The 17,356-nt window shown below is 42.5% G+C and overlaps 1 protein-coding gene across 2 annotated transcripts in view; it reads left to right on the top strand.

The window, feature by feature from the left end:
- Positions 1-17,356, top strand: part of TGFBR3 (transforming growth factor beta receptor 3) — a 195,320-nt gene that overhangs the window by 165,284 nt on the left and 12,680 nt on the right. For both annotated transcript variants that reach the window (XM_037154394.2, XM_037154392.2), the window contains exons 13-16: positions 2,192-2,491; positions 5,443-5,563; positions 13,856-13,891; positions 16,094-16,201. In XM_037154394.2, the coding sequence (XP_037010289.2) occupies positions 2,192-2,491; positions 5,443-5,563; positions 13,856-13,891; positions 16,094-16,201 (565 nt within the window). The remainder of the gene's footprint in view (positions 1-2,191; positions 2,492-5,442; positions 5,564-13,855; positions 13,892-16,093; positions 16,202-17,356) is intronic.

Below are 17,356 nucleotides of genomic sequence, written 5' to 3'. Positions count from 1 at the left end.
TTTTTGTTCAGGAGAAGTAAAACTTACTAAATCATTGGCTTGGCTAAGGAACTATTTCCAGGTTTTTTTCTCCTGGCCATTCTTCTCATACTCCCTTCCAGGGTCCTCCGTTCATTCTAGACCACAGCCCCTTCGTTGAATCCGAGACGTTATCAGTCTTGCCCCCTGGGCTTTGCCACCTGCGATACTGGACCACATAATGGCAGCGTCTTTTAGTTCATTCATCATGGGGAATTAAAAAAACTATAATAATGCTGGTATTTTTTGAGTAACTGCAAACCGTGCTGTTTGTATGTAATGTTGACTTTACAAATCCTCACAGTAACTGCATGTAGTAGGCAGCACCCCTCCATCTGTAGCGGAGGAAAATGAGGACCAGAGTTCATGTCCATGAGCCACAGAGCACTCGGTTTCCTGGGGTTGGGCTCACTGCACAGCTGACAGCCCTTCCACCACTCATTTCCCATCCATTTCAGAGCAAAACACTAATAACAACGCTTGTCCTCTAAAACAACTTTTGTGGATACCTTAGACATTCTGCCATTTTATATTTCTTTGAGATTAGAGAAAAGATTTACATTTCCTCTGTCACACATTTTTGCATTGCAGGTTCTGAGTTCATGTTATGGGACACGTTTTAGTTTAAACGAGATTTATGTAGTTTACTATCTTTTCAGGATAAAATATCTTAGTTTTCAGAAATATTGCCAAAGTGGTGACATGAATAATTACAGACTATCAAACACTACTTACCAAAAGTATTTCTCACAATGCGTTTTCCCAAGACTAGTCCTTGGGCCTGGTTGAATTGACCCTATAGCTACAGCGAAATAGTAAAGATAAAATGGACTTGTGATCAGAATATCTGGGCTTAAGCTTTGGTTTTACCCAGTATTTGCTAGATATGATCTTGACAAGTCATCCCTTCTATGTGTTCAGTTTTTCCTGTATTTATAAATTGGAGATGAAAATATTTATCTCGTCAGATTGCTCTCAGGGATTGAGCCTCAAGGCACGGTGAGGTGACATGATCACAATGGCCCTCACTGTCAAGTGCCCTGTGGTTAACCATGAAGGCATCTTGCAAAACAGCGCTATGGACTGAGAGCCCCATGCGATGTCCGGGAGTTCCTCTGGGTTTCTCAGAATGGAAAGTGTGTTTATACCCTCATGCCTTTTGAAAGGATTCTGGGGCTCTTGGTCTATGGTTAAGGACTAACTTTATAAATCTAAAGAGTTTAAGTTTATTTTGATTCTAAGTTTAGTCAAGGAATGAAGCCTGGAAGGGAGAGGCAGTTTGCACAGTGATCCACGTGTCACCAAATGGAGAGTCCGGTCTGGTCCAGGGATTTTAGCTGAGTTCAGGATGGTTGAGGTTTGAGTTCCGTTTACACTTGGCCGACCACTACTTCCTGTTTCTAAAGAAAAGAACCTTAACAAGGTTTGGATACAAGGTTTGCCGGTACAAACGTTTTGTAAGAGGGAAGTGTAAATGAGTCGGAAACGTTTCCAGATTAGGTTTCCCTTAAAATACTGTTGGACTTAAAGAGTGAAGGGAGAGTACTTGGCAAGGCCTGGCTTGGACCTGTGAGAGGCTGGGATGCTTTGCCAGGCTCGTGATCACCACCAGATTGCACCATAGCTGACGTGCAGCCATGGGGGCCGCTTCTGCCTGTTCCTGTGAAACAAGACTTTCGATGAGTCTGTAGCTTTTCTGCAGTGTTTTGGGCTCTCTCTTACTTGTAGCAGTTTGGACATTTGGTGCTCCCTGCCTAGGTTGGATAGATTCTGCCACTGTGTTTTTGAGCAGCTTTATAAAAAGAGCACGCCTTACAAATGCACTGTTACGACATTAGGGGCTTTGCTGGATGGTGTTTTATTTATTTTGGAAAATCCACTTTATGTACATGATATGCTTTTACTTTTATCTCCCAGAGTACTCAGGGGAGGTTGAAGAGACTTAGTCGTGTGGTATTGGAATTGCCCAGGCTGGCATTTGAACTAAATAATTTACTGTCACCATCCATACCAATACGTTACTTGTATCGTTATAAAGGAGACTCAATTTGTATATTGGTGAAAATAAAGAAACGTCTCTCATCAGAAGAGCCATGTTGGTACGTTACCCTTGCGCCTACAGTAAAAGTGAGATGCTGACTTGTTTCTGTATTGATTGTTCTGTTCTTCGTAGGTGTCTGTTACGAAGGCTGACCAGGAACTGGGATTTGCCATCCAAACGTGCTTTATCTCTCCATACTCGAACCCTGATAGGATGTCTGATTACACCATCATTGAGAACATCTGTCCTAAAGATGAATCTGTGAAATTCTACAGTCCCAAGAGGATGCTCTTCCCTATCTCACAAGCTGAGGTGGATAAGAAGCAATTCAGCTTTATTTTTAAGTCTGTCTTCAACACCTCATTGCTCTTTCTGCAGTGTGAGCTCACTTTATGTACCAAGAAGGAAAAGGACCCTCCAAAGTTACCTAAGGTTAGTGGGCCTTCATCCATTCATACTGTTACTTTGACATGTTTAGGTGAGGCAGTGTGACTTACCAGAGAAGTTCAATCACAAGTTACTGCATGTGGAGGTTTTGGTTTGGGAACTGCCCAACTGAAGTAATAAAGTTCATGTTAGCAAGGAACTGTGTTTTCTGGAGTCTTAGAGAATAAATCCTGACAGTACGATTTTTTTCCATGCATGCTAAGTAATAATATCTTATGATGATAAATCAGAACTGTTTTCCACTGAGGGAGAGGCCTGGCTTTGTATTTGCTATTCAGATAGCATGCAGTGCCAAGAGTACGGACAGCGGAAAGGACAAGTTCAGTGTGAGGATTAGTTTTTCCAGGTCCCAATGAGACTTGGATTGCGATTGGTTTTTGACCTTCTGTGTGTGAGTTAGAAGGGTGACTTGTCTCGGGAGGACTTCTAAAGGAAACTAACAAATGTCTAAATTATTCTCAGTTCTGCATTCGGTTCATCGTGTTCACCTCACGCGCCTCCCCATGTTGAACCAGTGCGTTCTGTTGGCACAACGGGAATCAGAACCTTTGACCTTGCTGAAATGGCTATTGTAGGGGGATTGGGAAGGTTAATTACTTCCTTAGGATGACCTTGTGTATGAAGGGTGCTTTTGTTTCTGTGATCTGCCATAATTATGTATAATTTCACATGAGCATTTATTCTGTAGATATTTTACAATGTAAGCTCATTTCTCATCCTTTTGTTGTCATATACCAATCAATGTCTAAAAGTCTAATAATCAAGCTGTATCATTAATAATGTACATGTGGAATTCTCTCAATACATAGGTTGTAAGAGACAAATGTAGAGATAGGAGGAAGAATCAATATCAGATAGGTTACCATTGATATGAATCCTTTGTACTGTTATATTGCCCCAGGGAACCCATTTCCCTGATAATACCAAATAAAATTTTATGGCACATATGAAAATACAGCAAATCTGATCATAATCATTAGGGAGCTTGTATATATAAGGTGATTTAGACTGTGTTCTTTAGGTTGTTTTTTTGGAAACATTGATGCCTTCGCCTCATGGCGTTCACCCTCCAGTAGCCGTCAAGGTTGGGACCTGGTGGGTGCTGATGGGGAGTCCTGGGAACCTGACGGCTTGGCTGTGAGGCCCAGCTGTTTGATGCAGGCAGAGGGTGACTTTTAGGAGTTGGGAATCTAGGAAGGGAGGCCTGGCAGTTACTGGGGGTATTTCTCAATGGCTTTGGCTACTACCTTTCACTGAGCCTGGACTGTAGAAGCCTAGCTTCACAGTGTGTTCACCTGTGAAAAGTAGTCCTACTGTTTCCTTCAGAACATTCTAAGGAGCGCTCTTAGTCCAAGCGGATGACATGGGATGTTACCCTAAACATAAAGCTGCTATTTGTACCCAAGGTAAGATAACAGTGGAAAGAGCACAGGGACTGACCAGGGAGGCCTGTTACTTATTAACAGAACTTAAAGCAAATCCCCTGACCTCTTAGAACCAGCCTTTCCTCATCTCTAAAATTGAACTTTCAGTACCTGGCTTCCCTTCTAGGTAGAGGAGCAAATGAGATCACATTATAGATACAACGACAATTCACATTTACAGAGCAGTGAGTGGCTCAGGATGTGCTGTTACCACTGCCTCCCAGTTTACTGCTTACAGTTAATATTTTCCTATTTCTAGTGACTTCTGAGTGCTTTCTAGGATGATAGGGCCAGAGCATCTTCCAGGAAGCAGTCTCAAAGATCGTTGAGTCCAGCAATGCCCTTTGCTGATGAAACAGGCCAGGAGAGAGCATGCAGTGTCTTGCCCAGAGTCATGCAGTGCATTAGTCGTAGAGTCTTAGTCCTACTTAACTGAAGTACTAGTAGGAAAGTAAAAAAGCTTTTCCTAAAAAGCAAGTCTATTTAATAATGATGCCTTTTTACAGAAAATCTGTTGTTTTCTTTGACAAGAGAGCTATTGTACAAGCTTTTCTGTGTTTTTTGGATGGGGGAGGATGAGGAGGAGGAGTTGTCTGCTTAAAGTATGTGTGTGACTTGCATGTTTCTTAGAGCAGCAATGACAATACAGCCGAAAGTCTTTGCTCTATTGTGATTGGAGGAGCTGGGAGTTAATTCACCTTGGAGGTGCCTTGCTGTAGACTTTTTAAATGGCTGATGTATTTCTTCTTAAAACAAAAGCAAATAAATAGCGATCACATTAGAGTCTCACTGATTGATGAGCATAGACAAGGAACCGAAGTTATTCTAAAGGAAAAGGTAATGGAATGTGATCATACTTTTTAAAAACAGGGCCCCTGGGCTTGGGCATGCTGGTTCTAAGTTTAGGGCCCAAGAATAGCAAGAAGCAGCTGACCGCATGACGTCCACACCTGGGCACAAGTGCCCTGGACTCAGTTTTGCAAAATAAAAGCAGATGACCCTGGAAAGCTTCATTTTGCAAGAGCCTTTACTAGGATTTTTTTTTTTAATCTAACAAATTCAACAGCACGATTATCTTTTTGGACAACAAATGTAAAATCTGTCACCTTCATAATGCAATATGTGAAGTTTCCCACAGTCATAAATCGCATATGTGAGCCATTTATGTGAAGCCAGCTTGGTCAAGGGCCAACATTTCTCATGCAGTCTCTTTATTTTTCACACTAAATAACAGTAAAGCCTCCAGGTGTTTTGTGGGAAGACGGAGCTGGAGATAATATTTATAAGCTGTCTAGCAATATTTGCATCTCTAAGTGCAGCTGAGAATACACTGGGCCTGCTATTTTATCTCCCAGATTGTTTGTGGCTCTCTGAAAAGCACCCGGAACTCCTGTTTTTCTGTGGTAACCAGCTGTGAGCTGCCTGATAAGGGGCGCAGGACAGCTGTGGGGGCTGAGCTGGTGAAGGCCCTCTGGAATGACCCTGGCTCTGCTTTGCTCTGCCTCTCTGCAGTGCGTGCCTCCTGATGAAGCCTGCACCTCGCTGGACGCCTCGACAATCTGGGCCATGATGCAGAATAAGAAGACATTCACTAAGCCCCTTGCTGTCATCCATCACGAAGTGGAATCTAAAGGTGTGTTTTGGGAGGCTCAATCAGAAAATAGGGGTCTCGGGACTACTTGTTAAGAAGTTCTAGTGCTGTAAACCAAAGTCCAGTGTTGCTCAAAAAGATGTATCAATGGCCAATTAGTAATTTTAGAGGATTCTTTGCCTGAGGAGTTTATTTAGTTCATTGTCCTACTGACCTGTGGCTCAGTGGCCAGTGATACATTTGCAAATGATTTCCTTTTAAATGTTAAATCAGAGTCAGGTATGTTCCTGTCACAGTGTTCCTCTCTCTTGCATTCAAATGTGCTTCCTCCAGTGTGTACAGAAGGGTTAGAGTTCCTTCTGGCTGGGGTCGCTCAGTCTACAGCCCATCTTTCCCTGGTGCCCTGGTGACAGGCTATCGTAGGCTTTGTCAAGATATCCCTTTGGGGAGGGTGTTATGTATGTGAATACCATCCATCTCAGGTGACACAGCAGAAAGAAGGTTAAGAACTAGTATTTAAATGTTTTTATAATTATGTTTTTAGAATTTTATGCAGTCACATTTGTTGCTTGAAGCCAGGGGTGCCCCTTTCTTTTTCTTTTCTTTTTTTTTTTTTGCAAAGATTTTTTTTTTTTAGAGAGGGGAAGAGAGGGAGAAAGAGAGGGAGAGAAGTATCTGTCGATTGCCTCTCTCACGTGCCCTGACCAGGGACCCACAGCCCAGGCATGTGCCCTGACCAGGAATCAGATCAGCAACCTTTTGTTTTGTGGGACGACACCCATCCAACTGAGACACACCAGTCAGGGCCAAGGGTGCCTCTTTCTGCACGTGCAGCAGAAAGGAAGGGTGTGCTCTAGGAGGTATGGTACAGTACCTGGGAGGACAGGCCGGGCAGAGGCCAGGCCAGCCAAGCAGGCAGAGGAGCAGAGTTGGCCTCCGTGGGATGTGAGAAGGGAGTGAGGCCCTGTGGGCCTGCCTGACGGGGCAGCATCACAGCTCCAACCAAGGGCACGAGAATAGCAAGAACACACCAGGTAGCTGTCAATATCTGACGCAGTGGAACCAAATGTCACATGGGCAGTTACAGTTGTCACTGTATGAATAAAACCTGTGGCTGTCCTGAAACATGGTCTAAAGATGCCAAACTAAAGAAGGGTAGGAGAATGAAAGTGGATTTCAAGCTTCTTGGGTTAAATATTTCAGGGCTGGAGCCCAGGCTGCCTTCTACCACCCGAGAGGCAGAGAGGAGCCTGTCACCGGCCTTCAGGGCCGTGACAAAAGCCAGAGAGTGGCCTGGCTGTAGTTGCGGGGCATTGGCTGCAAGACCTGCTGGTTGGTGTTGACACAAGATCTAGGCTTGGGGCAGCTCTGGGATGGCATTTCTGATCCGAGCACTGCTGGATCTGGCGACCCGAGGCCACAGGGGTGGCCCTGGAACAAACAGGACCTAGCACAGCAGAGGCCTGTGGATGCTATCCAGTTGAGTGACCTTTAAGAAATACCAATGCCATTCCTATTGTCATATCTGGTGATGACATCTGCCCCCTTCCCAGGAACATGCTCACTTCGGAAACACAGCACTGGCTGAGAGCCAGGAGCTTGGGGGTAGTAGCTCTAAGCTTTCCCTGGTAACTGGCTGTGGGACTTTGGACTTTGGAGATCTCCCCTCGTGGCCTCAGATTTCATTTTCTTTATCTGGAAAAGGAGGCACTCAGACCAGATGACTTCCAGAGTCCTTTCAGCTGTAACACTGAGCTTTACTGTTTGAAGAAGCAAAGTAGTCTTTTATTCACTTCCCAGCCGTCCAAAAGTTGGTGTGAAATGTACATATTAGATATTTATTGTTTCCTCAGCAATGTTGTTTGTTTTGCTTTTTTTAGTTGGCTATGTACCATTTGAAACAACTATAACAACCATAGTCTTTCAATAAATGGATCGTCTAAATAGTTCCTTGTTTATTGGGTCCAGGGGAAAGAAATAAGAAGGAATTAATTGTGTTGTGAAGTATATCACAATTGGGCAATAGCTGGCTCTGTTTGGTAATGAGAAAGTGGTTTAACAATAGCAACAGCTACCTCATGCGCCATCTGTTACTCTTACCTATTGAGAGAGGTTATTCTGCTGGTAATTGAAGGCAGCAGCTTGCTTTTTCCTATGCCAGACAATAATTAGGCATTAATATTGCAGCAGTATAACTTCCAGTAATTCATTCGTTCTTCTTTTAAGTCTGGTGCTATTTTTCTAAGTAATTCCTCTTGTAAATTAGGCAATTGCTTTCATTTAAACTTAGTCTAATTATCCTGGAAGTTGAGTGTTTTCTTTACATAAAAGTTCAAGAGGAAAGTTTCACCAAATACCGAAGCACTTTCATGAGATTTGCTGATTGAGACTAGATTTTGGTGGGGAAAGCAGGTAGTGAAGAAAGTTTATTGCTTAGACTTGTTAAATATATTGAGGAGGTTAGACTATAGGCCACGTTCCAGGGGCTGTGTGTACAGATGCTTTCTGCCTTTGCATTGAATGGGAGGTTTTCTGACAGTTTTCAGCTTTATGTGTGACTCCTCTTACTTTTACATCTGTTTTCCTTTGGCTCTAGATGATTTCTCCTCAACATGGGCTGCTGGAGTCTGTGCTTTTCCTCTGCCTGTCAGTGAATGGGAATAGTCGAGTGAAAAGGGAATGTGATAGTTGCCTAATAGCATTTGTTTATTTGAATGAGAGGATGATGAATTTTCTTCCTGCCAGACAGCTCTGTGTGTTCCTGCAGTAACACACAGGTACTACAGTATTTCTGGAAGCAGGCAGGCCTCTTATTGAGATTGACACTTGGGGTAAAAATTTTCCAACCAACTAGACTTTTGACCGTCCTTTTATTACTACACAGGTGCTCTTTGAAGGCCATCCACAGTTCCAGCTCTCCCTGGACATTTGGTTCATCATATTTCTCAGTACTTGAGTTTTCTGGGGCAGCAGATAAAGGCTCTCATTGTCGCCCTCACAGCCAAGCAGAGATCAGGGGCTACCACTGCCAGGAGCCCAGACACATTTCAGGCAGGGTTTCTTCCTTCTGTGGACAGGCAGATCAGGCCAGCAGGACTCAATAAGTAATTCTGGGTCCCTTCTCTGGGCCAGTGTTTTTAATGGAAACTTCCCAAGCTCCTGCAGCACACCTTTGCGGCCTTTGATTTCTCAGTTTCTTGGGAACCATCTTTGGGTGAGCATTCTTTGGCTGTTTAAACTTTCAGCAAGAGATGATGGTGATGGAGATGATGACTAACATTTATTGACTATTTACTTAATACAAGGTCCTGTGCTAACTGCTTTACGTGGGTTATACTTAATCATCTTAGCCTCTTTGTGAAGTAGGTATGGAGTGAGGAGGCTAAGTACCTTGGCCAAGGTCGTACCACACACACATAGCGTGTCTGGGATTCGGCTCCAGGCACTGCGGTGCTGCAGCCCGTGCCTATCCTAGGGGAAGGCTGACTCCAGTTTGTCATAAAAACAACAAGTGAACTGAAAATAAGAAGAAGAATTTTAGGGGGAATAAAAAGATTGTTTCCCCAAAGGGTTAAGATATTGAGAAACATGTAAACTATTTAAGAGAGCAAAGTTTAGGAGAAGTTCTGTGACTTTGAATTGTAACTCACAGAAAAAGCCCAGAAAACATGAATAGTTTGTGCATATTATGGTTTATGGCAAAACAATTAAAATAGTTGAGGTGATGCCATCCTGCCATATTTTCTGAAATATTTGGAAGTACAGGCGTGTGAGTGCTGTTTGCTTTGGATGCTCAGACCACTTTTTACAGCATTGAGAGCACTTGGACTTCCACAGTAAAAATTGTTTTACAATTTTAAACGATGAAAAGGAAGAGTAATCATTTTTCTGAAATTTTGGGCATATACACACAAAAAATGGGGCACTAAAGAATAACGAATAGCATCCCAAATTTGCCATGATTTATATACAATGTGTAATTCTCAGCAAGTTAAAATGAGTAGGTTAAATGTTTAAGATATTGAATTTTTTCCATATTTCTACCACATAAATTTTACAAAATAAAAGTGTGCTCAGGACAGCACCCGGCATATCATGGGCACTCCATAAATGTTCCTTTCCTTTCCTTCCCCTTAACCTGTCAGCCAAACTTAGGTTTTGGAGGGAGGTGGAGGGGATGGAAGGAAAAGTTGTAAACGTCAGTTGGAAGTTAACCCAAGAGAGGCGTTACTTTTTGGAACATGTTTGATTTTTCCAGAACAAAATACTCTAAAGAGCAGCCAGGCTTTGTCCTCAGGCTGAGGCAGAGATGAGGGAAGCCGAGTAGAAAGAAACATCGAAATGCTTCATTGACAGACCAAAACATTCGGTTTTTCTGCGTAAGGGAGAAGAGGTCATAGGAATTTTTTTTCTTTTTATTCAGTGTGCTTCACATTTTGAAAACTTTTTACTCTGGAAAATTTTAAATGCATACAGAAATAGAATAGTAGCATGAACTCCCATGAACCCTCCATCTGGTTTCAACAACTACCAGTTTGTAGCCAGTCTAGTTTTATCACTTCCTGTCCCTGAGTCGTTTTGAAGGATACCCAAACATTTCATTTCATCCCAAAATATTCCAGTATACACCTCAAAAAGTTAAGAACCCAAAAAACTCAAGTAGAAAGCCAGTGATCGGATCACAATAACAAGATATACATGATATTTATGGTTATTTATTCCTAAAAATGTTTATTGAGTACCTACTAAATGTCTTCAAGGCCTTTGCAATGCAGTGCGGAGTGTTACCATTACCATTACCATTTTGGTTTGATAACATCCAAATGGCATTGGCTGCAGGGAGTCACCCCATGCATTGGAGCGTGTTGAACAGTGTCCCAGCCTCCGCCCACTAGCTGCCCATAGCACACCCATCCACTGTCAGCTGTGCCAGCCCAGAATGTTGTCTCCAGACATAGTCATATGTGCCCTGGAGGGCAGGGGGCAAAAATCACCCTGAGGTGAGAACTATTGATCCTCGTGGAAGGATACAGATAAGTGATCAGGAAATTGCAGCAAATGCTGTTAATATTAAAACAACCCAGAGAAGGGGTTCATTTACAGTGAAGTAAAGTTAGTAAAAACTGTATCTTGAATATGACCTGCATAAAGGCCTCCAGAATCTCCAGCTTCTTTATCTCCCCATCCTTCTCTCTTTGCCAAAAGCCAATAGAGGTGGGTATCACTACCTTGTTTCCCTTTGGGCCTGCTTGGTTCTACTGTACTTAGGAAAACTGAGTTGAAAATTGGAAGCCAAAAGCTGAGGTCAGTTAGAAATGTCCTGTTTGTGAAAGCCATGCCTGATGTTCCGAGGAGGAAAATTTTGGTTCTAGAGGTAGACCAAAATTTGCTCAGAGTATATTAAAAGATTTAATTCAGAATGTTGATTATAGTCTGTCCTTTCTGTAAAGAACTCTTTATTGTTAAAATCCTTTTTACAGTAATAGCTAGGAGTTCTTTGTGACCATCTTACCCTTCAACCAAAAGTAAATATTGTTGTGTCCACTCTTTTCCTTTCAGCATGCCGACTCGATTACAGGGTTCCGGGGGGATCAGACTCTCTCGGTTTTACTCTGGACTTATTGGGGATTTGGGAACAAAAAAGTTACAGGATAAAATCCTTTAACCTCAATTCTTCAGCTTGTGCTTATTATTGTTTATGCACAGAAATCATGGAGGAACTCTCCCCTGGGACGCAAGCAACACTTTTTCTGCATAGTTCTGTGAGAAGGCCCTTACTTGGGATGGGGAAGAGGATTAGATCATAACAAAAGTCCATTAAGAAATTTAAAACAATGCCATCCATCACACAGTCCTTGCTATAAAACCTAAATTCTTGCATGTGAGGTCTCCTTGGGGGAGAATCATTATTTAAAACCTCTTGGGGGTTCTGAGTGACAAAATCGAACCATGGGTAGTTAATTAAATGGCACTGTTCCCAGCAGTGTGTCTGTCTCTCACACGATGCGCACCACGGGGACCTTTAAATGCCTTTGGACTCAGTTCAGCACATCAAACCACTACTTTTTGAATGTGGGAGAACATTGTGGTTAGCTACCCCATTTCATAGGGTTCTTGGGAGTTTAAAATGAAGAAATAGAAGTGAAATATTTTTTTGTCCATTGTAAAACACTATACAAACACACAAATGTAAAGTGCCATCATTGTTTTATTGCTGCTTCGGTATAACTTTTGCAGATATCCTTGTCTGGTGCCGCCATATTGCACAGCCCCCAGTGGCCCTGGCATCGGTCCCTCTGTGTGCATTCCTTCCCCTTGAGCTGGGCCACCATGCCCCGTGCTGCAAGGTGTGACCGACCCAGTGGAGATGGTTATTCCCGAGATTTTACAGTCCTACTAGCTTCTTTATTTTTATAACCATCAGCTCAAATGCTGTTTATTTTGGGTCAGTTTTCACAAGTTGTTTTCCCTTCACTGTGGATTGCAACACAAAGTGTGTATTCCTTTTCTACTGAATGAAAATGGGGATGAAAAGAGAGATAGTTAGCTCCTTGAAAAATTCTAAAGAGAAAGGGCAGAGCCCGTGCCAGGATGCTGTACCTTCTCCTATAAAGAAGCAGATAGAGACTATTTTCAGTGAGTGGCTCCTGCACCCCCTGCCTCCACGGCTCAGTGCTGCTGTTCCCTCATGAAAACAGCCACAGACAATGCGTAAATGAATGAGCACTATTATGTTCAATTAAAACTTTGTTTAGGGAATAAATTTGAATTTCCTGTAATTTTATGTCATAAAATATTATTCTCTTTACTTTTTTCACCCATTAAAAAATATGAGATGTATTCTTAGTTTATGGGTCATGTAAAAACAAGTGGCAGGCCATGATACGCAAACCTCACCCCCCCGTGCCGGTCTGTGCTGCCCTCCTGCTGAGGGGAGTGGGTAGCTGTGCTGAAGGAGCTTCTCAATCACTGCTTCCCCAGCTGAGGACAGAGCAACACTCACCATTCATTTAGTCTGCAAGGCAGAATCTGGAATTCTGGTTCAACCCCTGCCCTGATGCTTTCCAGCTGTGACCTTGGGCTAGTCACATGATATCAGAGTCTCAGGCTGCTCATTTGTAAAATAGTGGTTTTTTTTTTCTGTCTCCCTTCCAGGGCTGGTGTACATCTCAAATGAGATCGTGGCTATGTAGTGCTTTCTAAACATGAAAGCATTATAGAAATGTTGAGGCACACAAGCGTTTTCATACAGCCTATTCCATGTTTCCTCTGATGCTTCCACTTTCATAAAGTACATCAACATTCTAATCATCCATCACCAAACATTTCTGGCAGGCTTGTTCTGTGCCAGGCTGAGTAAAAGCCAGACTCTGCTCTCGGGGGCAGGGGGAGCAGAGAATGACGTGGTGATGTGGCACATGTGTAACAGAAGAGGGGTGGAATGAGCCGGAGTGGGAAAGACCAGCCCTGCTGGGGTGGACATGGGGCAGTGGGAGAGTCAGAGAAGAGCTCCCAGTGAAAACGCCAGCAAAGCATGCCTGGGAAGGAGGGCGTTTCAGGGATGGCATACAATGATAACATCGAGCAGCATGGAGAATTTGGGGAGCTTAAATAACTCTGAGGGTTTCAGCATAGGTGAAGGACCCCATTAAGAGAGGAGGCTGGAGAGAGGTGAGGAGAGGAGGAAGTCAGAACTTTGTGTGCTGTGCTAAAGAGTTTGAATATGTTTCCTATAAGTGAGGGGAGCCATTGAACAGCTTAATCAGAGCAATGACATAGCCAGCTCCGGACTCTGGGAAATTCACTCTGGGAGGGGGCACAGATGGAGTAGGAAGTATTTGGAGTGGGGGCCGTGGTGGAGACAAGGAGAGCAGTTAGGTAAGCTCTGTAATAAAGCAGATGTGTGAGGAAGAGGAGCTCGACTACAGGACAGCAGCGTTACGGGTTCCCAAGGTACTTTTATGGAACTGGTCTACATTAAATGAGGAATAATACAAATACGCTGGAGAAACGTGGTATTTAAAGGAATTGAATCCTTTTCTAAGTAACTTTAAAGGTGTACACAGACACAAACTGTCAGGTTTGAATTTCTTAAGTTTAGGTGTTTGCCTTCAAGTTTTTTTTCAAAGTGGGGAGCCTGCATGACTGATAATCAGAGTGCAATGCCTCGAGTTTCGGAGTGGTTCCCGTTATAGTTCTGATATCTGAAGATGGCAATTGACAGGGCTTTCATGAACAAAGTGACGGTCACTGCCGAGATTTTGATGACCTTTTGCTTAAAACTTGATTTCTCTGTGTAATGCATTGTAATTTATGTTTTTGTTTCGGGAACAGGTCCAAGCATTAAGGAACCGAATCCAATTTCTCCACGTAAGTCTTTATGCAACTATTTCAAAATAAAGCCTCCTGGGCTTTTATAAGAATGAGTTGGTTATGGAGCACTTGCCAAACTCTGGGTTTTGATAAGAAGACTTATGCTCTTACTCTCCTTCCCTCCTTTTTTCTCATACTTTCTGTTTTCTTTTCCTCTGTCCTTCATTCTCCTTTTTCCAGCGGTACCTTTGCCACTTTTAAACATGAACTTGTTGACCCATTGGTGTGTATGACCTTCATGGAAAGGTAGTCACTTTCTTCATTTTAGAGAGAGAAGTTTATTACTTATTTGTATCCGTTGTGATCTGAAAGCATTAACGTACAGCTGTGGGAGTGGTTTCCTTTGCCTGCCATCAGCAGGGTTTACTTGCTCAGAGAATGCAGCGAGGAGAACTAGTTGTGCCTTCAAGACAATCTCTAGTCCAAAGTGCATTGGGAGAGACAGCTTGTAAGAAGAGAGAGAGATACCAACTACTACAAAATGATGCATTGGAAATTATCTGGGCCAATTTCATCACTTTATATAGAAGAAAACTCTGATCCAGAAACATTTAAGTAACTTGCCACTGGTCATAGTTAATGTGAAGGGAGAACTAGAACCTGGGCATCCTGGCCGTACACCCAGAGCTCTGCTAGATGATGCAGTGTACGAGGAGAATCTGGGCTTTTTTTCCTTCCCCAAAACTCTCCAGATTAGTCTCCATGGCTGACTCCATCACATACACACAAGTCAGTCTGGAGAATTCCTTTATGCAAAGACCGAACAAACCATCCTATTAAATAAGTGTCCTGCTTTCACACCACCATGGAACAGTATCACGAACCCCGAAGGAGACACGTGTGGACACATTCTCTCACACTCACCTAGTCTGCTTTTCATGAATGACATCTCCATCTTTAGAATTTTAGAATGTTTTCACTAAAAACTTTTAATCATGTGCCACTTTTGGATCTGTGAGTATAAAAAGGCAAGTCATCTTTTAACATCTGTCCTGTGGACTAGAATACATTAAATTAGGTAGATGGCTTGGTTCACCTTGACCTCCAGAGAGTTCTTCCCTTTTCTTACTCCTTCCAGGCGGGGGTCCCCAGCCCTTTCACAAACTCCTTTTGTTCGCCCCCTGCCTTCAGCAGGTGAAGTAGTGCTATCCTCATTTTTCAGAAGTTAAATGAACACCAAAGGGCCAGAAAAGTAGGGACCAGAACTGGGGATTTGGATCCTTCCAGAATCTTCACTGTGACATACTTTTCCTGCACCCTTTCAAGTGCTGGGGCTGCTCCAGGGTCCCATTTGTCTACCACTGGATCTTCTACACTGAAGGGAGTTGGAAGGCAGAGAGATTTCATTTACATAGAGGTCAGTTGGAGTTGCGTCTGATTGGAGAGGAACAGAGAGACAAGATAGAAATAATGGGGAGAGCCTGTAGCTTAAAGTTACATTATAGACACAGAGACCTTCGAAATCTTTATTCTACTGAAAACTCCTCTCCCCTAGAAACTGATTTTAACTTTATAAGTGACTCAAAGAATATAATTCTCATAAATGAAAGGAAACGTTCTATTTCTGTGGCCTGGAATTAATTTCAAATATGAAAATCTTTTCAACCAGAGAAACAATTGGTTCTATTTATATGTTTTGCTGACCTTGAAATTGACATCAGTCCCCACTGAGAAGTGTTTCTGTTCTCCTCATAGAAAGATCACAGTCAGAGAAGTGTTAAAAAGTAGACTATTTAAGTGCCACAATATGTAGTTGTTAAGACTGACGGTTTAATATGAGGCCAGTGAAATGTTATAATCTACAGGAATTACTTATCCTTATTTTGTTTTCTCCTTCTTACCCCTTTCTTCCTGTTATCTTTCCTACTTTTAAATGCGCATGAAGCCATGTTTGTAAAGTGTCTGTGCAGTGTCTTATTGTTGGGAGTGTTCAATGAATAAGAAAGAATGAGTCCGATTTTGATAGTTTGTTGCTCAAAATATTTGCAAAAGGAGGATATCTTGGAAATCTGATAACTTAATTTTTCTCTTGAGAAAAAATTTGCATGTTATAAATGCAGCATATTTTGGTGGAATCCTCATTTTATCCTCAGATTTGATTAGTTGGTGCTCAGCCTTTCTGAGAATGAAACAAGTACACAATTCCAATGTGTGATGCAGACCAACTTAAAAGTGTGTATTCGTTTTCCTTCCCTGTAGCAATTTTCCATGGTCTGGACACCATAACCGTGATGGGCATCGCGTTCGCAGCATTTGTGATTGGAGCACTCCTAACGGGGGCCTTGTGGTACATCTACTCTCACACAGGTGAGTGTGACTGTTGTGTAGCACTCAGTGTGCATCCTGTGTGCCCGCCACACAGCAGACACTCGGTGTCCCGCTGCACGATGAGGGGGTGAGATACTGAATGGGAGAGAACAGTCATTCCTGCTGTTTGCACACTCACATGTTTGGCATACATTGGGTTTTGCAAAAATATAATTTGCTTCAATCAGTTGTAGGAAAGGGATGTTTAAACTTGTTATGTTAATTGCAATTGAGATGTTGATGATGTTCAGCTTCTAATAAAGCTGTTTTGTGGTTGGGTTTAATTAAAGGAAGGTAGTGTAGATAAATTGGAAATATAAGCTATTCCCCCAATGCTAAAGACCTCAGAATAGAAATACAAATGGGCAGGAAGTGAAAAGGGAAGCCAAGACTTCAGTACGACAGCTGCCAAGGTGCTGTGCACTGTCCATCAGCGTCCCTAATCAATGGTTCAACCCCAAATTTCTCATCCTTTAAAAAATTCGTACCACGTCCTCTTTGTTAAACATAAAATTCTCATGTCTTTCTATAAAGTTATTTAAACTTCCAAAATATATTTTCATGAATTGTAAACAAATAAAAATGGCAAAATAAAGTGCTTCGTTTTCAACTTATGTTCCTTCACCCCCCAAAATTCTAATGTGCTCTTCCTCCTGCCCCTTCCAGCCAGTCCCAAGGTTGGACCATTCTGGCCTGAACAGAAAACCGGCAATAGAATGCCCGCCCAGCAAGGGGAGTCTGTAGTGTAGTGAGGAAGGAACCGATGGGCTGCCCTTCTATTGCTTCTTTCTTAGGTGCTTTGCAAAGTGGGGAGGGAAAGGCATACCCTTTGAGGCATATCTAGCCAGCTGGTTGGTATTGTTTATTTTTAAATATTGTAGTTTATACAGCAGGTCCTCAAAAAATGTTGTTTCATTCAGCTTGTTTCTTTATAACATTGATGAGATGCCCTAAGAATGCCTAGGAACTTAACTCTTCTTTATATCAACTAGCCTATGGTAAAACTGGTTTTATATGTTGTTTCGCTGTAAGTCATGGAACCTATAAATGATGTTAAGCGAGGACTCACTGTATTTTGAATGTAGGTAACCTGTGCTGGATTGATCAGTTAGAGGCCAGTGGCAGGCCCAGCCTTTTTGTGTAGAATTTCATTAA

Source organism: Artibeus jamaicensis, unplaced genomic scaffold (genome assembly GCF_021234435.1).
Source record: "Artibeus jamaicensis isolate MK-2021 breed Jamaican fruit bat unplaced genomic scaffold, CSHL_Jam_final scaffold_1019, whole genome shotgun sequence".
Taxonomy (NCBI): Eukaryota; Metazoa; Chordata; class Mammalia; order Chiroptera; family Phyllostomidae; genus Artibeus; species Artibeus jamaicensis.
This window is presented reverse-complemented; position numbering and strand designations above follow the sequence as displayed.